Below are 23,483 nucleotides of genomic sequence, written 5' to 3' on the forward strand. Positions count from 1 at the left end.
ATCTCTTGCATTTGTTATCCCAACAATGTCAAAGCTGGTACTGCACACACTGGTGCCCTTAGTACGTCACCTGCCAAATGACCCGTTGGACAGTTATGAGCTCAACAGTCAGACAGACATTCCTTGCGTTTATAGACAGATTTCAGCACATTTAACAACTGCTGCTTCAGTGATGTTTGACTTAGATGTAGTCACAGCTCAGATTACTCGTGTTTCTTGAACAATCTACCAAAATCACGTCCAAAAACAGCTTTTTAGCTTTATAGAATCTCTGATGAATAACAATCAGGTAACATTAAATAGAGTGAAATGGTCAATTTCAGGGAAAAGAAGCTGTGGACTGTGTATGAACGTTGTCTGTCAATGATAAACCAAATGGTGTAGTTAACGTTTTACTTCTTGTTCGATGCTACGGTCAGATTCTATGTATAATGGAAAAAAAACTACTGTATATGTGTAGTTTTAGACCTGTGAGTATTTGGACACAAGGACAGAGAAAAATTGTTTATCATATAGAAAATGTTGACCCTTTCTTTTTGCCATTCGCTTTTTAATATTCTAGTGCAGTGCACGTGCAAAAACTGTCTTTGTGTGTGTTTTTAATAATTGTTAGTTGGGTGTGTTTAAGTGCTCATTGTTACTATTACACAGCAAAAGTTCAGTGACATAATGGCATACAATAAATATGGAAAATTGAACTACATTGCATAACAATTTATTTATTTTTGGGACCTTGCAGTCGGAATTGTCATTCGTTGCAAGTGTCGGTTTGTTGCGCATCATGTTTTACGTACTTTTGAATAGCCACTGCATACCTGTGTTTGTTGGCGTGTTGTTGCAAAATCCGCTGACTCATTGTAATGCACGTAAACTGCGTTGAGTAAAATCCGCTGACTCATTTTAATGCAGACACACCACATTCAGGGAGTCTTTATTGTTGAGCTCAGACATAATAATCACCCACACATCTTGCACTCTGCCAAAAGGCCCACTTATCCTCTCAGGTAGCCCACAGTGCTGTGTGAGTGAGAGGGGGAGTGGCTACAGTAGAGTGGTGAAAGCCACTGTCTGCTTCTTTTACAATTGAACAATATCTTTTGCGTTACTTAAGACTAAGACACGTGTCAAGTTTGAGAGAATTGGCTCTCAATTGACTCACCTGGTTAAATAATGGTAAATTAAGACATTTCAAAATAAGGGTCTATAGGATATTTAAAGAGAAACAATGCTGAGATGCTTACAATATACCACATTGGATGGTCGCTTGGATGAGTAATGAAAGCAGCTCTTCCTCAGGTTGGTTAAAATCTTTATGATGCTGTTTTTCTAACCTTTAAAACTGTACATCACATTTAAGTGCCTCAGAGGAAAGGACGCCAGTGAACACATTACATTACATTACATTCCATGTCATTTAGCAGACGCTTTCATCCAAAGTGACTTACAATAAGTGAACACAAAGATGTAGGTGATATTGTTTATCGCTGCCACAGAGATGTGCCGTGTAGGTGTTTGCTCGAGAGAGAGAGCACGTAGGAAATTCAAGTAAGCAGGTTTCACTTGCCGTCACATCAGCTGGTGCCTTCGCTCTCTGAGGACGCACTTATGCTGTGAACACAGCTGAAGTCAACACACACTCATACACACTAGATGCCTCGATCACCAAGGGCCAGATTCAGAGCCTGGGGGATTTCCAGCGTTGCTCAGTGACCTGTTGTGACCACCTGTCTCAATTGCGTTAACTCACCTTCCCCTGGTGTCTTTCTTTCAGTAACCACCTCTCCCCTGTCTGCTGCACTCCAGATGTGGTGAAGTAAGTGGTGTCACGTTGCTCTTGTAGTTAATCACTTTACACTTTAACTACAGTTTGCTCAGAAGAAAATCAAATACTCTGTTATCGGAGCTTAAATTGATACATTTGTGTTCCTGTCTTTTTATCTCCTACAGTTTCCTGGACAGGACGATACGTTCAGCAGTGGAGCAGCACCTGTTTAATATAAACCCTTTAGGGGATCAAGGTTCGGAGGAGTGTGAGTTGAGCCCATGTAGGACATCTCTAAAGGTGACGCCAACTGCGCGACAGAGACGTCGACACCAGAGAGACCAGAAGCAGCAGCAGGAGGAGGAGGAGAAGGAGGAGGAGGAGGAGCATCTGAGACGTCGAGAAAGAGACAGGTACTATTTCAGCAGTTGGTGGCACCAGATTTAGTTCAATCTCGTCATGTGTGATCTCCATTTGCGTCATTAACGCTATAGTGCGTAACTTCTGTTGTGATTATTATTATTATTATCATAATACCATTAATATTATTTGTAGGTTGCATCCTTCATCTGAAAACAGGCCCTGTCAGGCAAAACTATCAGACCTGATTGGGGTGGTGTTCATGTGCAGCTGCAGCACCAGGATGAGACTTCCTGTACTTCCTGGAAAGTTGTAACGTGACACAAGATCTTAATGGTCGCAGAAATACAGAGAGGCTTAGTTCAGGATTTCGAATAAAAATGTAAACGTGTGCGATGATTATGATTTCTGCAGATCTGTGAGAAACAAAGACGGTCTCTTCAGTCTGTAGAATAAGATTTCTTTACATATAAAAGTTACAAAAGCAGGAATGGACCATTTTTAGGTTAAACTTGGCGATGTGACATGATAACCTAAACATATTTATATTAATCCTCTCTCTCTATGCGTCACTTTCACTGTTATTCTAACTATGACTTAATTCTCGACACGCAGGAACTGCATTATTTTTACTGTACTGGAAAATGAACATGAAAACACTAAAGAACGGTCAAGTTTCCACACGTGAATTGAAGTCAAATTGAATTTGAATAGTTTTATCATAAGCAACAACTTTATTCTTTTATATTTCAAGAAACAGACATTACAAGTATTTCAATGAGCAACGTGTTAGTTTACCCCTCAACAATGTACTGTATACCTGTGCCTGTTGTTTGAAAACACCTTTTATTCATAACTCTTGACCTTTTCACCCACGTTGAGTCGTGCCACTGTGTGACCTCCCACACATGACGATAATAATAATAATACATCAAAGGGAAAGTGCACATGTTACACATCAAAGTCTCACACCTGTTGCATTGTGGGAAAATGGCAAGACTTTTTTCTTACAAAGAAGGGAAATGTGCGAAGTAGAAAGCTGTTTTTTTATGAATCGTCTTTATATGTCTGTCCATCATGGCTCCCACATACATGGGGAGGAGAGGAATGATCTGTTTACAGGAGTCTTGTAAGGCAATTTGATTACATTTACGTAACATAAATAAAATGGAATGATTTAACCTCCAGCGCTCTTTCAAACCAGGTGGTGTTTTGGAAACAAGAGCATTTGTAAGGTTTCATTTGACATTGTAAGCTTGTCCGCTGAGACTTAGCACAATCATAACAACCGGAGTCATTGTAGCTCGAAGCTAATCCTTGTTGATGGAGAGACCTGGTGAAGTCAAAGAGATCAGTGTCACATGGATTAGACGAGTGCATGAGTTCTAAGACACCACGAAATGTCAATATGAGCGCGGACAGTAAATAAGACGGTAAATAGAATTAGCACAGAAACTAAACAGCACCTTAGCGGGGAAGGTATAAGTAAATGAGGTGCTGCAGTGACCTTGGCATTTAGTTTCCTGTCATGTTTCACCATGACAGACCACACTTGACTTCCCCATCCTTTTCTTTCAGGGCTGTGTCCGTCAGGTCGGACACCAACAAGGAGAACATCCCATCCAGCAGTGGAAGACATTCTGGAAGCGTGGGGGAGAACACGGTCGGCAGCAGCGTGGACTCACACGGAGGTCACACGGGTCAAACCCCCAAACCCAGGAAGTCAAAACAGAACCCTACACTGGTGCAGCTCACTGACAACAAGGATGTTCACACGGTGAGTCACACCATCTCTTTCTTCCTCGTCTTTTTCGCTCACTGTCTCCGGCTCATCTTTGGTTCAGGTCAACCGATAACCTCAATAACGCGTCACGTATAAATATGCAGGGCTTTCATGGAACCCAAGCGTCACAGCGTTCACGCTCCACTCACGCTCCTGTAATGTAGAAAGACTTTCAAAGCATTCCGCTCAACCCCCCCCATCATCACTGTTTCTGCAAATAATAGCCTGTTGCACTTCACAGGCATCGTTAAATGGAAGCTAAGTCGGAGGATGACAGGAAGCCGTGCAGCTGCGTAAATGCTCCCTGCTATTGTCATTGTACAGAGGGTTGTAATATGCAGCACGCCGCAGTCATTGTGAACCTCTTTTTCCTCGAAGCAGTGCGGCTGGAAGGGCCATCCATGACTGTGCAATTATCTGCAGCTTTTATCCACTAAAGAAGACGAGCCACCAGAGAGCAACAAGTCCTTTCAGCGGTTGTCATGGTTACTTAAGTCTGGAAGTGTCTCAAGTCTTTAAGTCTAAAGTGCTGGTTTTATTTGAGCAATTGGCATTTGGATCCTGTCAAGCAATTATTCCGTTTCACTAAAGTCCACCTTTAATGTCGACTTTACGATGTTAGTCTTGTCTTGAATATCTGGGTTTGACAAGATTATGTTACTACAGAAGACACTGAAGGCAGAACATGATGAGACGTTTTGATGCTTCTTCTTGAAGAGACTCTTTTCCACTGGACAGAAAAACGTCTCTGAGGTCAGGTGACTCATCTGCGCTGTAAAACACGACACGCTGGTGAAGTTTGGCAGTCTAGTGGAGCTTTGGAATTATGACATCACGTGAACGATGCAAGCCCGATCGCTGCTTGCATCGTTCAAACAGTGATCTAACAGTGTTCAGCTGCTGCGGAGAAAGATGTGAAAGATAAAAGTAGCATTGTCAGTGCTCTGCGAGGTTCTTTCCTCTGTTGTGTTAACGCAAACATCATTATTATTATTACGAGAGGTAAAAACAGAAAGACAAACTCTACTGGTCAAAGGAAAAGAGTCGGTTGCCTTTTTAGAAGGTTTACCCGTGTTTAAGATCCTGCATATACCCACTGCATTACGTTTAAAGAGGTAAGTGCCTCTTAAATGGATCTGCTGCACATGACAATGAGGTGTTCTTTGTAATAGATAAATGAACCAAACTCTCCGTCCAGGTTATTTTAAACTCAAAAAAGATATTTTTTCATTCAATGAGTTAAATGTACCGCCTTGTGGCATCAGCTGTGTCTTCCTGTGCTGTTTATCCTTTTAATCTAAAAAGAATGAACATTTTTAACCACTTCTTTCATTCAATAAGATGGGTATCTATTGTTGAATGAACTGAATGTTCTGTAGAAAAACATTCCTCTGCCTTTACTTTGATCTAGCAGTGTAGAAAGAATATGTGTGGTGATGGACATGTTTCCAATCATTTTAAGTTCAAACCAAACAAAAACAATAAACTAAACCAATTAACAATAAAGAAATACAGTCCGTAAAATCATCAGTGTGTGTGTTACTGCAGAGCGTCTCTAAACAATGACAAGGACACGTGTCGCGATGCTTGTCACTACATGAACCGACTTCTGTGGGCACTTGAGCTGCATGTAAGCAGACTGGATTATTATTCTCATGGTTCAAGCTAATGTAAAGATCAGCTGTGTGGTGCTCTGTTTTTGACTGGTGGAAATAGATTTGTTCGGGAAGATAATCTAGATTGCTTGAGCGTTTCATTTATCCTTTGCTCCCTGTGCCGAGCCTTTATGTAACATATAAGATGACATGCAATGACACACACACATGTATGTGATCTGAATGGCCAGCTAAGTATTGTGCTGAGTGTGTGACTCTGTGTGAATGTGATCTTCAGGTCTTCAGGATCTCAAAGCTGCCACGGTGTCACTGCTTTGTTAACGAACACAGACGGAATCAAGAGGTTTTGTGTGTGTGTGTAAATGTGTTTATACGCATCCAAGTTCATACACTGCATCTTTCTTCCCTCCTCTGCAGCTTCTAAATGTCCTTTAGTGGTTGCCTGTGAATGTCAATTGGTCAATTTACCACTTTACTGTGGACTGAAGTGCCACGAAACTGGCACAGATATTCGTGGTCTGCACTGTTTTATTTAGCACATGATTTGTTTTTAATGAGAAAATATCTGTAATATTTTTGACCTATTATCGGCATACCTCTGTAAACCAAGATTAACCTGCCGATACATGTTGATATTACAGTGTCAAAAAATAGTAAATAACTTCTCATACAAATATAACATACCACAAAGTACTTGCATTTTTGAAAATTGTCCTAAGTCAGCTTTATAGATTATTAACATTTCAAATGTTTGCATCTTTTCCAGGTAAAAGAGTGTGTGGACAGACGACCTGGAGCAAAACACATGGATACATTTCAGAAAGGGTAACTTTCTTAACTTAATCTCTTGTGTGTGATGTGTGATGTGGTGGACATTGGTAACTAAATGTTTGAAATGTCTGTGTGGTGTGTAGCATACTGTGCTGTTTATAACACACGCGTTATCTGATAAAGACAGCAGACATAGACAGTATGCATAAGCCGCGGTTTCCTGTGAGATAAACCTCTGTCTTGCACTCGCTTTGACAGAAGCTACTGTAATGGTCAGTTAATGATTATTTACTAAAATCAATCAATAAATAAAAGTGGTAAAACTCTCTTGCTTTTCCAGGAATGACATTTCAAGAAGAGGGGAGCGCCGTTCTCCTCCACAGGTAAGATAGCGTTAATGGATCCTCTTCCTATGAGTCTCTCTCTGTTAGCACTGTTTGCAGAGTGCACACCAGGGTTCTGAACAGAACTTAGAACCCTGGTGTGCACTCGGCAAACCAGCACACGTTCACACCAGTCAAGCAGAACCATGGTTCCACTGCTCAGTGAGACTGAAAGTAAAGATTTCATCATGCCTCTGTGAGCTCTCCTTCTGTAGTTTAGTAGCACTAGATGTCCTTCCTCCTCGCTGATGTTCTATAGCTTACATTGACATAACCACTGATGGCATAGCAGTTCGCACAGAACAAACACGTATATTTTGTTTCCCACTGGAAACCAACTTTTAAGATTCCGACCCAATTTATTTTAGCTGTATACCTTGACGCCTGGTTCAAAATAGTCTCAGTTAGTATAGTGTTTCTCAGTCCTGGTCCTCAGGGACCCACTGCCCTGTTTTAGATGTTGCCCTCATTCAACACAGTGGCTCCCCAATGACCAGGATTGGGAAACTCTCCCCGCTCTTGTTCATGTTGCACATAGGACACATTTTGTCACTGCTCAATAGACTCAATCATGATACAATAGTCTCAGTGGTAACATAAGAACAATGTATCCCTTACAAAATAATCAACAAACAAATAAATAATGACAAATACACACACACTTATGGCGCATCTCCACTACAAAAAAGTACCTACTTAACGTGGGCGGAGTCATCACTGCACAGCTGAGTGAAACTGTGGTGACTTTGTTTTATACATGACACACACACACACACAAGTGACTAGTGACTTTACACCACACTTCTGTAGTTGTTGGAGATGAACCCACGTTGTTAGGATAGTTAAGTAGTTTTAAGTGATCTACAGTTCGGCGCCAAAAATAGTACCTGGTACCAGGTACTAGGCTAGTGGAAACGCTACTTAAACCGTGCCGTGGCGAGGCAAGTAGAGTCGGTGGAAATGCTCCATTAAAGTGTGTCACAATATGTAAGTGTGTCTTGTCTTGTTGTATATTTGGTGTCTGTAAATTAGTAACAAAGACAACTTGTGTCTACAACACAAGAAAATAGATAGTGAGAAATAAGAGCTGCAGTGTGCAGGGTTTTTAAAGTAACATTGGTAAAAGGTATTGTTTGTTACAATTGTTGTAAGGTATTATATTATTATATTATTGTGTACAGCATTTTATACAAATATGATTACAATCTTTTATTTTTCCAACATATTAGAAACTAAAACTAGCTGTGGGGAAAAAAAAGAAGCGGTGCTGTGACTGGAAGTAACATAGTGTCAATGCAGGTGATGCAGACCTGCTCAGGCTTTGACAGAAGTGGTATTCACCCTTCTATAAATTCATGTCACCATCAAAATAATGTGAGGTTGTATGCAGGTCAAACTGTTGCTCTTTATGTTGACACAATGGAAACAAACACACATTTGTATTTACTGTCTGCGACGACTGATCTCTATAAACTGAAGTCTATTGACATGACTTCAGTTTGTGTGTGTTTTGAAAGGAGAGTTCGACCACACGTTATTGAGCAAAGTGTCTACGTGTGTGTGTGTGTGTGTGTGTGTGTGTGTGCTCACGTGCATGCATGGGTGTGTCCAGTGTTGTCTGCCTTCTCAGCAAAATGCCCCTTGAATTCCTCCATGTGTTTGCTTGTACACTGTGTGTAAGCTGTCCATAATCACTGTCTAATACAGCTCCCCCAACCACACACTCTCACACAACAGCTGGACCTCTCACGATGATGTAATCACGGCTGTTTCAGTAAATTCAGCGGTTGATTATCCACAGAACAGTGTGTGTGTGTGTGTACCTACGCTGGCATTACATGGAGACATTAACAGTGAACTGTAACATCTGCGCCGCTCCTGTTAATCCTCCGTGATTCTCTGTCTCTGTGAGCATCTTCAAGTGATGACAAGAGAAGAGAAGCACGGACAGACGAGAGTAAAAGTGAGGAAACAACCCGTGTGATCTTCTATCAGATCGCCATGTTTGTTTGGTTCATTTACATGTGAAAAGGGTCAGAAATCAAAAGTGCGGCTTGATGATGAAACCTGTCGACGACCTCAACTGTCGGTACTGTGATTAAAGGGGCAACATGTGATCAAGGGCTGCATCCATACTTTAATCACATGGTGACTATCTGAATATGTGTACTTACGCAGATAGTCTTATCTAAGTAGTCTTACTTATCTTATGCACTGTCTGTATAGGATAAGGTGCAAATTGGCACAACACCAGTATCTAATCACAGTTAAGGTCATTATTACTTACATTAAGTTCCTACCCTACCTTAGAAACAGTAGTACTGTGTGAGTGAGAGACACACGGAGCATCCTTGGATCTATGGTGGATTATTGTTATTTCAGTGTGAGTTGTGGCTGTGACAGCAGCACTTTCCCAGTTGTGGTGTCCAATAAAACACTTGAAAGTGCAACGACGTCTGCAGCCTGAATTTCCTGCAGTTGAGGGCACGTTACAATAGAGAATAAACAGCAGTTTAAAAATCATATTCAAATACCATAAACCACCAAAGATCACTATAATATATAGTATGTGATGATATTTTCCCACAAAGAGTTCAGCACGTTTAACTACATGAGTCATTGGGTTCATCCACACAAAGTGATGGGAAACTTTATGTTCATGCAAGAGGGTTTTGTTTATGTGTGTGCACTGGTTCTGGAGGCTGATTGAGCTGCACCTGTTATTGCCATGTTGTTGTTATGTGAAGGATTACATGTGTGTGTATGTGGGTCCGTGGTATAAGGAGCTCTTAATTGTTGACACGGTGAGCTGGTGCGGTATGTTCCTGTTCATGGAGCGGCTGAGTGGGGTCTCAGTGATGGTCAGTGCTACTCAGGGGAAATTTCTGCCATTAGCTGGTAACAGATTGCACTTTCCTCTGATCACATCAGTGATTTCCCGAGCAGCTGCAGCTGATGAGACTTGATAACTCTCTGTTTTTAGCTTTGTCCTCTCAGCTTCAGCACAAGAACACACACAGACTAACAACAACAAGTTTGCATCATTTACAAAAACACCAATCAAAGGCTGCTGTGACCACACTGAAGCGCACTCCTTCCTGTAAGTCGCCTTTGACATTCATGAGGTTTAGCAGCAGCGCGTCTTGATGTGTTTTTCCTAAAAATAGCCTGGTCCCACGCCCAGACAGAGGAAATGGAACCCCATGGAAAGAAATTCAGGGACACCCAGTGAAGAACTCAGCCATGCTGCTTCACCATGAATGCACAAAACGCAGAAAAAGTTTGAGGTGGAAGGGGAGAGAGGAGAAGCTGGTGCATGTTGGGTGTTATTGCAATGTTTGATTACGTTAACACAAAGCTGATTCGGGTCAGAATTATGACTTTCTGAGAAAAAGAATTCATGTTTTTGTTGGCCCTAATACTCGTTGCGTTGGTTTGTGCTCCCAGATTGGACATACAGTAAATCCGAGAAAACTTCTACCAACACAAAGAACCGGATGAGATACATGCTGCTGTAAATTAAGTGTAGGAAATGAGACAAGTGGGAGTCGCAAACAGTCTAAAAGTCAATTTTCTCACCAGGAAATAGGTACCATACGTTTCAAAGATCTTCAAGGACCAAAATGGTTGAAGTGACTACTGCTTAAGTGCTTGTGTTAAAGTGTTTGTTTTATTGCACATAGCAAGTCCTGTGAGAGTCATTATTGGGAGTGTGAAGCCAATGCAAGAAGGAAAACACGGCCCGGCAGCTTCAGCATACAGGACATTATAAGATGGAACATCAAGTGGTTCATAGTGTTAGTCTATCTATAAATATAAGGAACGTACAACTGTACATCCTTAGTGCACCAGTGTGTGCAGTGCCAACTCTGGATGTGTTTGTATGAGAAATGCAAGACATATTGGTCTGTATGTCAGTGTTTTTGTTTTTTTTAACTTTATATCCGTTGATTGATTTTTACAACACCAAGTTTGATGGCACCAGGATTGGGATTGCTGTCTTGTCTCATGTGGGTTCCTTGTTAGGCTTCACAGGGCACAGCAAATGACATTGATGAGCCATTCATGACAAATGCACACAATAAAATGAAGGCTAACTTGTCGAACCACAAACATTTTTCCTCATGTTCACATTTCATAGAGTTTTTTCCCCCCAGAGCTTAAAGCAGACACGGGTTGAGCAGATACAATTAAAATGGTCCATTAAGTTGAGTAGAATTGTGTATTTCTATGGATTTAAAGGGTGGTGGAAACAACAAGATATTTAACATAAGCCTCTTCGTTTTTAGATAATTAAATGCTAACGCTACGTTACATACTGTATCTTGAACGAGTGACGAGAGAGTGAGGCGATGCAATAGCATAACAGCAGCTTCATGAAACTGATTAATTAGGTTAGAAGATAGAATAGTTGTCATTACATAGTGCATTTAGATCGAAACAGTCTATGTATTTTTACTTTTTAACCATTTACTGACTTTAATTGGTTCATTTTTAAACAGTAGTCTAATGTCTGTATATTAATCCTGTCTAATTTTTTTGTTAAATCACTGTATTTTATTTACAAAAGACAATTTTTTGAGTGTGAAGAGTTGTAATTCCACAGTTTAACAGAGAGTGTGTGTGTGTGTGTGTGTGTGTGTGTCTCAGTGAGCCTACGTGTGCTGCCTCACGTGTCTGGTTTTTATGTCCTCGTTGTCTTTCTGTCTCTCCTTTCCCCTCCCCTCCCTCTCCCTCCCTCCCTCCCTCCCTCTCTCGCTTCTGTGGAGCAAACATGTCCAGCTCCACTCGCGGGTGGGGACCATGGCGAGGTCTGGTCGAGCACGTCTGTCAGTCAAGAGCGCGAGCGTGGCGGGCTTCCGTCGGAAGTAGGGAGAGGAAAATAAGCGGGCGGGAGGGAGCAAGGGAGGGGTTGAGGAATGGTGGGCGGAGCCACCGCTCCCTTGTTCTCCCACATACACAGATGGGCGGATGTTTTGACCAGAAACGGCGGCCAATGGCGAGCAGGGAGCGGCCTCCTCTGTGAGGGCGGGGCCAATGGGAGCGAGTGTGTGACTCAACTTAAAGAGTGTGTTCACGGGCTGCCCGTCATTGTTGAGAGCTGTTTTCTTTTCTCTCATGGTTGTCCAGACGCTAAGGATGAAGATCCAGGACTCGCCTGTCACTTGTGACACGGGGAGGGTCAGTGGAGGTGGAGGTGGTGGTGGAGGAGGAGGAGGAGAGGCTCGAGACTCGGACTGCGAGAGGTCGAGCTGTGAGGATGTTCCTCGCCTGGACCTGACGACACTGACCGAGGAGACTGACAACTGGGGAGGTGAGACTGAAGCTGCCGTCTTAAATGTTGTTTGCTTGCAGCGATTTAACATATAAATATGTATTACTACTATCAGGAATGCAAACACACGCACGCACGCACACACACACACACACACACACATGCACACACCCTCCACCACCCTGCTCTGCACATGGCTGTGTGAGAAGCAGCTGCACACCCTTTGCTCCTCCTCTCCTTCCTCCTGATGCAACTCTTTTTTTTGCTTCTCCTGCAAGATTTATTCGAAAAAAAAAAGGATCCTCTTAAGTTCTAGCCACTAATATGTGTTTGTCCTCGGCTGGCAAGACAAGGCAGCACTGCAGTGCAGTACATTTGTTGTTGTTGTTGTTGTTGGAAACCACATGAAATCCTTGAGTCCTTATTCATTTGAGGTCGTTGGCTTCTCCTGTGGCTTTATTTAGGAAGCAAACGGTGGGGATTTTACCAGGATGTGTCACTTATTTGTGCAGTTTGTGTGACTGAATGAAGGATGGCGTCTGTGTAACAGATTCAGAACATTAACCTCTCAGTATACAGTACAAGAGGGTCGCCCATGGCCAAGAAGGAAAGCAATTGGGCTCCAGGGTTAAGGGCTGTGGTGCCTCTGAGCAAGGCACCCAATTGGGCGCAGATAAGTGCTGCACATGCAAAAAATGACTAATTCTATTCCTAAAAAAAGATGTAAACATAAAGATATTCATTGTCCCAACCTATATTGTGTATGTTTACATAGATAATGAGCAGAATTAACAGAAGAAGAAACCGAATTATGAAATTGTGCTTTTTAACTGCAACCATACACATTTCGATTAATAGTCGTTTACTTAAATTGAAACAATTTATCTGCTTATACGACTTGTGTACTGATGCATTTACCATCTAGCTATAACCAACCATTTCAAAAAAAAAGTGTCAAACATTTGCAGCATATTTAGGGTTTACAGATTGTGTTAGATTTAACTTTTTCTGTTGTGTCGGTTCATTGTCATGCCGTGTGTATTGTATGGGCTCGTCCCTGGAAACCACATGAGAACATTGAGTCCTTAGTTCATCTGTGGTTGTGGCTTCTCCTGTGGTTTTGTAGAAGAAGTGAACAGTGCCGATCTAATTAGGATGTGAGTGACACTCATTTGGCAATTTGTTTGACTGAGTTGTTTGCAGACTCCACTGCTGCTGTACTTCCCAGTCAAAGGCAATCACGAAAGGCTGAAACGCTTAGGGCACATGTTGATAGAGACCTGAGATATATATATACATATATATGTATATGTGTGTGTGTGTGTATATATATATATATATATATATGTGTGTAGATAAAAATGGAAATGAGCATATATATATATTTTTATATATATATGTATGTGTATATATATATACATATACATACATATATATATATAAAAATATATATATAAATGCTCATTTCCATTTCTAATATATATATATATATATATATATATATATATATATATATATATATATATATATGCGCTTTGGCTGTCATTTGAGGTTTTTTCCATTTTTAAAAAGTCAGTTAAACTTAGTGACAGTGATGCATGTGTGCATGTGCAGTCAATACCAGTTTTGAACAAGGTCAAATTTAAATGCAACTTAACAGAGTTGTTCAGAAGTGGCCAACAAACATTGCATTATTGATATTCTCCTCCAACTCCCTTTTTGCTGTCAGACGCCCTTTTGAGGTTGTTATTATTAATTTGTTTGCTTTAGCTGCGCTGGCTTTTGTGCAGAAATTTTTTTTTTTGCACAATCGCTGTGTGCTGAGACAGTGATTGTTTTCTTATGACATTGCAACACTGAGGAAGTAGGTGGAGATTTCTTTTCTGAGCAGAGAAAGCCAAGACGCTTTCTCCGAACTGTACTGGAATGATAACCAACAGGTTCATTCGTGCGGTCAAATACAGTAGAGGGACACGCTGCAGCAAGCGCCGACTTCTCTCCTGCTGCAAACACTGGTCCTCGTTCCCACCCCCACACTTCTCTTTGCTGTTTGATGTAGCAGACAGAGCAACATTGTTTCATGCAATAAATCTCCCAGCTTCAGCAGCCTCATGTTTGAAGCATTCTCATGCCGTCAGATGCTTTGTGGAGCTCTCTAGTGGCCAAAGGTGATGCAGGGGTCTTGGTGATGTTGCAGTATTCGTTGTGTAGAATATTGTATAAAGTGTTACTCTGGTGTGTTGCATTGTGTTTGAGTTCAGTATAAAGTGTCTCTGACTGTGTTTACTCATCATTTAAATGTTGTTTACATTTAGGGAGGATATAGAAGAGGTGGATTGTTTGTTCTTTTTTATATTAACATGAAAATAAATTCACAACACTTGTGATTCTCTCTTCACTGCTAACGTCTCAGAAAATAAAGCAAAATAGTGATTATATTCCCAGGCAAAAATAGCCAGAATTGATCAGCAGAAGTACAGTACAATGGTTTGTAAGCAGAGCTACTGGATGTGTGCCCACTGTACTGTAAACAGTCGGATGAGGGCATCAGGGCTGTGAGAACATTGTGCCAGTACAATTTGTGCCAATATCTATCATTGGTGACCTGACACTTGCTGCTGCTCTGCCCTCGTCTGTCCAACAGAGGTGCCGGAGAGACACAGAATGGACATGGACACGTTTGTGAAGGTCACGTCTCATGAGTTAGTGTGTCGGGATTGTGATTAATCGCTTTAATGTGACACTTCCATCGCGTTCTCATTCCTTCACCTTCGTCTTATCTTTCTCTTCTCCCCTTTGTTCTTCCAGATTCTTCCTACTATAACACCCCTTTCCTTGACTTTAAATCCATTTTCCATTCGAGTTGTTGTGATGGTAAGTAGAGGTTGTGGTGTGAGGTTTGCTATGGAGAACTAATGAGAAATTTAATTTTGTTTGTGTGCTTGGTAGATTTTCCCCCGTCTCATAATATGTAATGCAAATTATGCACAACATTGCTTATCCTACACATTCATTGAACAGGTCTTTCACTCTTACACATAACTTGATGAATTCAAATAAGATTAGCCTATTATGGAAAGAAAATCAGGCTGATAAATCAGTCAACCTTTAATGTTAAGTGTTATGTTACATCACAAAGAAAGAAGGGCCTGTCTAAATGACCTTCTCTTCTGCATGGCAACATGCTTGAATGGTCTGGAACACTGCGGCTGAGCGTCTCACTCACACACACACACACACACACCTTTAGAGACACTGGCATGTTTTCTGTTTCATGAGTCCAGTTAATCCTCAGCCGTCAGTGAGCAGTTGATTTAAGGGATTAATTTAAGAATGTCGTGGAGCGTTACGGAGATCATGAACCTCACAATGAAGACATGGAGTGTGATTAAGAGTTTCACCTGCTGCTGTGAACCAGCTTAAACATGCCTGCGAGCTGCTACTTGACAAACTGCACGTACTGCACCTCGAGGAGTTCCAGCTGCAATTTGAGCCACGTCGCTTCCCGTACACGCCGACCCGCCGCGGCGTAGAAAAACATGCATGTGCTGCGTGAGACTGGGCGTGCGTGTTTTCTGTTACCGCGGGTGTTGACACTGACAGTTGGTTTCCTGACAGAGTGTGTTTTCTTGTCCTCCCACGATTTCTCCCACCGTAGCCGCTCTGCAGCGTCTTTCTAGAGTGCGCTGACACCAGATATCGATGCTTTCTCTCCTCTTTCCATGAAAGTTGAAGCGTTCCTTCTCTCGCCGAGTTGCACACATTTGCCCTCCCTGCGGTGATTCCCCTTATTACAACAATGAACTCTCTCATGCACAAGTGCTTGAACAGCCTTGTCATCATGGCGTGCCTCTCGCCGTGCAGGGTGGAAACCAAATCTCAGACTCCTTTATTGTACCTCCTTGACATGAGTTGTGCACTGACATTATCCCACAGAGATCCCGGCTTTTATTAATAGCCCAGGCATTGTCAGGGGTTCCTGCTTGACTGTTTTCCCCAGACATAATTATTGCCAGAGCAGAGGCTGTAACCAGGGGAGTGTGGGTGTGTCTTACCCATCAGTGACTGTTTAGCCTCAGAGGAAGGTCATTGTTGTTGTTGTTGTTGGTTTTTTTCCTGCACAATTTTAGAAAGAGCAGCTTTATCATGTCCAGTGTTTGTTTGTTTTTTTTTTACAGCACCACAGAGGATCCCAGATAATGTCTGACGAGCACTCACTGCAGATCTATGGAAGACAAGCACCACTTGTATATAAATATAGAGCTGAAACTAACGATTATTTTCATAATCGATTAATTTGTCGATTATTTTCTCAATTCATCGTTTGGTCCATAAAATATCAGAAAACCGAAAAAAATGTTGACCAGTGTCATCAAACCAAAACGATTCACTTTTAATGATTTCTTTGTTATCCAGAGCAAAGAAATGAAGAAAATATTCACATTTAAGAAGTTTAAACAGTCAGAAATCTTGTTTTTAATTTAATTTTAATTATAATTGATCATCATAACAGTTGTTGACTAATAATCGATTAATTGATTAGTTGTTTCAGCTCTAGATAAATATGATAAAAGTAAAAAAAAAATGGTGAATTTGCTGTGACTGCACCAGGGTGAGCTTGTTATTGTACATCTTTGTGTGTACTTTTGTCTTTGACACGTTTTCACTCAAAGTGTGTATGTGTGTGTGTGTGTGTGTGTGTGTGTGTTACTCAGAACCTGTTCCAGCGTACTCATCGCTGCAGAGGGAGAGCATGGACCGCGAGGAAGCTCGTCTGTCTCCTCACGCCGGCGGACGACTGATCAGCCAGCTGCTGGAGGAAGACAGCGACCCGATGGTGTCCCCTCGCTTCTACGCCTATGGACACAGCCAGCAGTACCTGGACGACACTGAAGTGCCTCCCTCGCCTCCAAACGCGCATTCTTTCATCAGGTAGACACTCATTATTATTATTATGGACGGGGGTTTTTGTTTGTGGAGTAGAGAGAAGGCGACGTTAACGACGCCGCTTCATCTTTGCAGTCGCAGGCGAAGTTCATCGCTCGGCTCGTGTGACGACGAGAAAGAGGAGCTGACGACGGCTCAGCTCACGAAGAGGATTCACGTCCTGAAGAAAAAGATCCACAGATTTGAAGAGCGGTTTGAAGAGGAGCGAAAATACAGGGTAAGACGTAAAAGCAGCTCGTTTATCATGAGGAGAAAGAACTCATTAAGGCTCAAAGCATAAACACGGTTATCCACTGTCTGAAGACAGTGTCTCTCACTGTCTCTGCTCTTGTTTATTTGATTCTACGTCACATTTATGTCCAAAGGCAACAGTTTATTACTGCGACAGTCACATGTAGATCAGATTTTTACTGTCTGTACTTTTTGTCCCACAGCCCTCCCACTGTGATAAAGTTGCAAACCCGGAAGTGCTGAGGTGGGTGAATGAACTGGCCAGACTGCGTAAGGAGCTCAAAGGTAAGACGAATCAAAAATCAGAGTCATTGAAATTAAAAGCAGTGAAGCTCACGCGTCGTTTTTTTAATAAACCATGAACAGAACACAAGCTGATGAAGTCTGAGGAGGATCTGCCGCCGCTGACCCGTCAGCGCAGCAACACGCTGCCCAAAAGCTTTGGCTCTCAGCTGGAGAAGAAGCCTCAGCAGGAGAAGGTGCCGAAGCCGCCGGTGGAGTCGACGCTGGAGGCGATTCTGAAGAAGCTGCAGGAGAAGAGGGAGGAGGTGAACCGCCCCGAGGACATCAAGGTACATAGACCTGGCTTAAATTTAGATTGTGGTCAGGTTAATGTTAGGGATTGCGTGCGTGTGTTCAGGTTGTTTAAGGGCATATACGGTGTTATATACAGCTGACGCTGTAAATCAAGTGAGACGTTAAGGCTTATTTCCCCCCCGGTGGACGAGTCGCCCCCTGGTGTCTACTCGCTGTATTCTCTAACGACCTGGTTAGCTTCAACTGTGAACTTATGTACAGTCCACGTTTGCAACTGACAAGAAAACTTTAATTTCATTTAAAAAAAAAAAACAATTCTTATTTTCAGACAATTCTTATTATTATCCTTATTCTTATTTTATTGTTAATATTTCTATTTTCTCTTTTAAAATTGTTATTTATATATTTGTATTTTGCACCAAGGGAGTGGCACCCAAATTTCGTTGTTCACAAAATAACGACAACAAAGGCTATTCTGATTCTGATTCTGATTCTGAAAAAAAAACAAACAAACAAACATGCAGACTCACTTCCTGTCCACTTTCCTGACAGGATATGACACGGGAGCAGATCGGAGCAGAGAAGGTGGCGCTACAGAAAGCGCTCCTCTACTATGAGAGCATACACGGCCGACCTGTAAGTCACACACATACACACACACAGTGCACTGAAATCTTGTTTACCGCGTATGATCGTGATCCAGAACAGAACCAAAGTGACGCGCTCTCTGTTTGTCCGACCAAATCCAATTGCAGTAATTGTGTTGTGTCCGGAAATGCAGCCGACCTTTCAACCCCCGTCCCTCCCCACCGCTTTGTGTTTAATGACCTTCTCGCTGCAGGGGAAAGAAACGAATCCCCTGTTAACGAGATGTTTTTTCTTACTTCAGGTCACCAAGAGCGAGAGGCAAATCATGAAACCGCTTTATGACAGATATCGCCTGGTCAAGCAGATCCTGTGCAGAGCCTCCACCATCCCTGTCATTGTAAGTGTCTCGTCTAAACCTCATTCCTCGTCCTCCTCCACAGCTGTTTTGTTTTGTTTGTGAGTCCACGCGACTGCAGACGGGGTCGTGCCACAGTCGCGTTTATCCGTCTATGTGAGCTCTAAGTCCAGCTTTAGTTGCTCGGTTGGTCATCTGTTTTGGTAAAGAAGCTCACGAGTGGCTGTGTTTATAGGAGGTGACAACATGAACAGGCGAGGAGTCAAGGAGAGGTCAGCAACTGTAAAAAAAAAAAAAACAAACGTCGTAAAACTCTCCTTAACCGACCGTGTCACAGATGACACGTTTGTGCTGCCATGGTTACTGAAATGTGAAAGCTGAGCAGTTAAAGCCAACATGTGGTTATTATGGTAATGTCACTCACAGAATCTGAAGAGTTTTGTTGGCCTGTTTTTGCAGACTCAAGATTAAAATGAATGTTATTGTGAGAAGGTTTACAACTGCAGTGTTTTTTTCTAAATAAAACTTCTTCATATTAAATTGCTAGTACGCTATTTTAACATGCAGCAAGTTGTAAATAACTGCCAGACGTTGAAAGCAATTCTGGAAAAATGGGTGAAAACAAAAGTCCAGCGAACATTTAAAAACAAAAAGCTTCATGCATTATTCCTGATGCAACTCTACATGAAATAATTCTGCCTTCAAGAGTAGTGCACAGTACATGCTTTAATAGGCATTTTCATTACGTAAGATTTGATCTGCATGATGCACCAACATCGCCTCTAATCCCCAGCGTGCAGGCGGGGAGCAGTGCCGTAGATTATTCTGTACAACAGAAGTTATGGGTCAGCATTTTTATCATCTTTGAGTCAAATAAGGTTGTAGCTTTGAATTAGGTAGCAAATTCTGTTTTCTATTTTTATTTGACATCCTCTTGCTACGAAGTGCTGACGCTGTCATCCTGAAACTACCCACCGCTCTGTGACAGTGGGTCAATCGCACCTTTTGTAGCGTTGATGCCATTTAAACCTTCTTTGGAGGAAAGGTTGGTGAGAAGTGCCACGGGCGCGTGGCGTACTCTGGCTTAACGCCTCCTTCTTAACCGTCACCACAGGGCTCTCCCTCCAGCAAGCGCAGAGGGCCCCTCCTTCAGCCCATTATCGAGGGCGAAACCTCGCTCTTCTTCGACGATATCAAGGTGAAGAGCTGCTGCTGCTTCAAATAATCAGTCGCCAGCTCCCCCACCCCCACCCCCACCCCCCCGTCTTCTGCTCCACCTGACCCTTATGTACTGTATTACCATGGACTCCTCTAATGAGCCTGATTGCTGCCTGTTGATTGGTTAGTTGCCTGTTTCCTGCCACCAGCATCTGTAGAAACTCTGAATCAGTGGCTGACAGGACGTGATGTCTGAATCTTGATGAAAGCATAGACGCGTAGTAACCGCTCTGACAAATAAAGAGTCAATCTGGGTCTTATTTGAACAGCTTTGGTCATCGTTTCTGTTGAATAACTGGTGTCGAGTCGGTCGGAGGTCTGGGATCGGTTTCATTTTGATTAAAGTAACATACACGTGTTCGTGTTCAGGAGAATGAACACGATCGTGTGAGGCTGTGAATGAATCATTATTCATGGTGCAGAGGAAAACGGGGTCAAATTGAACACCTTCTTTCACATCGGCAAGTGTGTGATCATCTGAAACAAGTCCAGCGTGGTAATGACGAGAGAAAGCGATGGTCAAAGCTTCAAAATCAAGGCCCATGTTGCAGTGAACCACAATGATCCTGCAAGTGACTTTCACCTTTAATCAAAATGCTCTCCGTTTAGTGTTTAGTGAGATGTTTATGGCTGGTGTAAATGCACTAGTGTGATGTTCAGTGGACTCCCGTCGACCACACTCATTACATCCATATATATATATCTTTATTTACTAATGAGTATTGACATGAATCACGAACGACGAGCGTTGAGGTGCACTTTGCCGCTGTGCTGTGATGATTTATAACCACGGATGACTAACACATGCATGCGTGACCCTCATGCACCGGCGCGTCTGAGGCGCCGCCACTCACCTCTCGTTGCCTCCCGCAGGAAGAGGAGGACGGCTCCGAGGACGACAGCGACTCAAAGACCCAGTTCACCGTGACCGTCCGGCCTGACCTCAGCATGCTCAGCTTCCTGGACCACTTGGACGAGGAGGTGGACGGTTTCATTTCCCCAGTGGATGACCTCTCTCCGTCCAAACACGCCATCGACATGAGGCTGTCCAACCTCCACTCTGCAACCATGTGAGTTACTGAAGAGAGACGGGAAACGCACCACCGTCTCCACAGTGGACATTTTACTTTACTTTTTACTTCAGTATTTTAAATGTTAAAATACTAAAACGTTTTCATTAAAGAGGCATTTCTCCTTTTGTCATATTTTTATTTTATTAAGTAAAAGTTTGTATCATAGTTCACAAAGAAATTATTAGTAGAATCTGTCCAGGGTGTACCCGGCATTTCACCCTATCCTCACGTTGAGGATAAAGCGGTAGAAGATGAATGGATGAACGTATTTAACCCGTTTATTCACATTTATTTAAACACTTCTATTCTTTCTCTTCCAGAGAGGAACTTGTGGAGCAGCTCCAGGAAGCCAGAGAGGAGAAGAAGAGAATCCGCAAAAACCTGAAGGAGTTTGAGGACCAGTTCTTCAGACAAAACGGAAGGTAAAAGGAGAGATTAGGCAGCATAACCAAAAGAAATTGCTTTTCCACACCTGAACCGTCTCTCCACTTCTTAATAACGTCCGTGTCCTGCTCCCATAGAAATGTGCAGAAGGAGGACCGCTCCCCTTTGGCAGGAGAGTACACCGAATACAAGCACATCAAAGCCAAGCTGCGGCTGCTGGAAGTCCTCATCAGCAAAAGAGACTCGACCAAGTTCATCTGAGGGAACCGATGACAGGACTGTTGCTTCGTTTTCTGGAGGTACAGTCAGTCACATCTCAACCTGCAGGAGGAGAGAGCTGACGCTGCCTCATGCCGTCAGCTGTGCTGCTCATGACTGTAGCTGAGGAAGCAGCAGCAGCAGCAGCAGCAGCAGCAGCAGGGTTTTCCCCCCGGACGCCCGCAGAGAGACAACAAACCACGCCTGATTATAGCCACTCAAACGTCTCCGGCATCACTTGACAGGTTTTCTTTAGACGTTCACAAGAGGACATAAGATGTCTCTTCCTGACTGAAGCATGGAGCGCACAAATAACCTGAATCACACTTATACTGCTAATAATTTATTTTATTCTCTCGAATGCGTTTCATGAGAACTGAAGTTTTCTTTTTCTTTTTTCCGCGTTACGCTTTAATGTAGAAAGTCTTTAAAAAATATACATAACTTGTAAGTAAAATAACGGATGAATGAAATCACTGCTATTTTTTAAAGAAGGATTCTGTGATCAAAATGTTGAGTGTTTATTTTGTAAGGGAGATGTTACTATTTGTATAACTTTCAATCAGCTGGACAGTGTTGACTAAAACGATGGCTTTCACTGTTTGAGTCGTTAAAAAGAAGTGGTTTTCTAATTCTAATAGAATCAAAAGACACAAACTGAACCAAACCTGCTCGAATATTCATTTGTTTGGATACAACGACGGCCCGTCTGTTTCCCCCTGTACCTGACTCGGCATACGACTGTATATTTTATGCATTTAATATCCTTTTCCTGCCCTTTAACTTTAACTTTAAGTCAAACGGGCAATTTAATCTCTTTGGGAATCGCCGGTGTGTTTGTGTTCACACTGTTTCCTTCTCGTCCGTCCTCGGATCAGTTTGTTCTTTTGTAAATATGGATCAATGTGTATGTTTACATTTCTGTGAGCGAGTACTTTTTCCTGTCTTTCTCCAAAATGGATGATTATCAGTGTGAATTTTGTTTTTACTGAATTTAAACACTGTCAAGGCTTAATGAGTTTTGAGTGTGTACATTTTAGTACATAAATTGTATTTGTATTTTGTATCATGAATGAAATCATATTTTTACTGAACTCTGGACTGTGTAGTTTTCCTTTTGTGTGAATACACTGACGGTTCTTTTGTGATTATGCACCAGTCTGTGGTTAATAATCGTAATAGTCCAGTTTGGAAATATGGAAACCCGAGGAGAGACACTTTTTACACTTGGCCCGTACACGGAGCAGAGGTCAACCACTGCTTTTAAAGGAGACAATCAGGAAACACATTTGTACACTGTATTGTTTAATTGAAACCAAAAACCTAAATTGTGGCTGGAACAGAGAACGTGGTGTAGATTTCGTACAATAATATGCAAAAAAAAAAAAGATTAAAGATTAGAGGGCAGCACAAACTGTTGCATAGGATTGAATTCTGCGGGAGATAATCAGCTTTAATGAGACACATACACACTGAAGTCACAGGGAAGATCCTTCATTACCTTTATGGGCCGTTTCAGGTTGTTATTGCTGAACAGAGGCAACGGTGACGGTGACTGTGACTGAAGGGAACGAAAGACAGAATTAGGTTTGATCATCTGATATCAACAATGTTACCTGCACTGCCACGCTTTCACAGTTATGATAAGAACGTTTACGAGACGACTGATCGGACACTAACAAGAGGCAACAAAACCAACAACCGTGCCTTTAAAGTGACGCGATCACTACGTTAGATGTGACGTTTGTGAACGGAATAAACAAACTAGATAATCACACGACAGTTTCTCCTTTTCCTGGGAGTTTTGTACCTGACAGTTTCCGTCGCTCTCGACCGCCTCAAGTGATCACACACTTTTTCTGTGTGATCTTAAAATATTCTGATGTTTTTATGAGAGAGAAAAAAAAGTACTCCTTTACAATCAAGAGTCCTGCATAAGTCA

The 23,483-nt window shown here is 42.2% G+C and overlaps 1 protein-coding gene across 3 annotated transcripts in view; it reads left to right on the forward strand.

The window, feature by feature from the left end:
• fam13a (family with sequence similarity 13 member A) overlaps positions 1 to 22,635 on the forward strand; it is a 51,533-nt gene extending 28,898 nt beyond the window's left edge. For 2 of the 3 annotated variants that reach the window (XM_044028595.1, XM_044028597.1), the window contains 16 exons: positions 1,772 to 1,813; positions 1,948 to 2,175; positions 3,701 to 3,899; positions 6,288 to 6,346; positions 6,633 to 6,675; positions 11,806 to 11,989; positions 16,666 to 16,882; positions 16,973 to 17,114; positions 17,332 to 17,413; positions 17,495 to 17,700; positions 18,218 to 18,301; positions 18,555 to 18,650; positions 19,723 to 19,806; positions 20,700 to 20,896; positions 21,220 to 21,321; positions 21,421 to 22,635. In XM_044028595.1, the coding sequence (XP_043884530.1) occupies positions 1,772 to 1,813; positions 1,948 to 2,175; positions 3,701 to 3,899; positions 6,288 to 6,346; positions 6,633 to 6,675; positions 11,806 to 11,989; positions 16,666 to 16,882; positions 16,973 to 17,114; positions 17,332 to 17,413; positions 17,495 to 17,700; positions 18,218 to 18,301; positions 18,555 to 18,650; positions 19,723 to 19,806; positions 20,700 to 20,896; positions 21,220 to 21,321; positions 21,421 to 21,544 (2,089 nt within the window). In that variant the 3' untranslated portion in view covers positions 21,545 to 22,635. The remainder of the gene's footprint in view (positions 1 to 1,771; positions 1,814 to 1,947; positions 2,176 to 3,700; positions 3,900 to 6,287; positions 6,347 to 6,632; positions 6,676 to 11,805; positions 11,990 to 16,665; positions 16,883 to 16,972; positions 17,115 to 17,331; positions 17,414 to 17,494; positions 17,701 to 18,217; positions 18,302 to 18,554; positions 18,651 to 19,722; positions 19,807 to 20,699; positions 20,897 to 21,219; positions 21,322 to 21,420) is intronic. The other variant, XM_044028596.1, reaches the window with a different exon arrangement.
• The last annotated feature ends 848 nt before the right edge of the window (positions 22,636 to 23,483 follow it).

This window comes from Solea senegalensis, linkage group LG6 (assembly GCF_019176455.1).
Source record: "Solea senegalensis isolate Sse05_10M linkage group LG6, IFAPA_SoseM_1, whole genome shotgun sequence".
In the NCBI taxonomy this organism is placed as follows: Eukaryota; Metazoa; Chordata; class Actinopteri; order Pleuronectiformes; family Soleidae; genus Solea; species Solea senegalensis.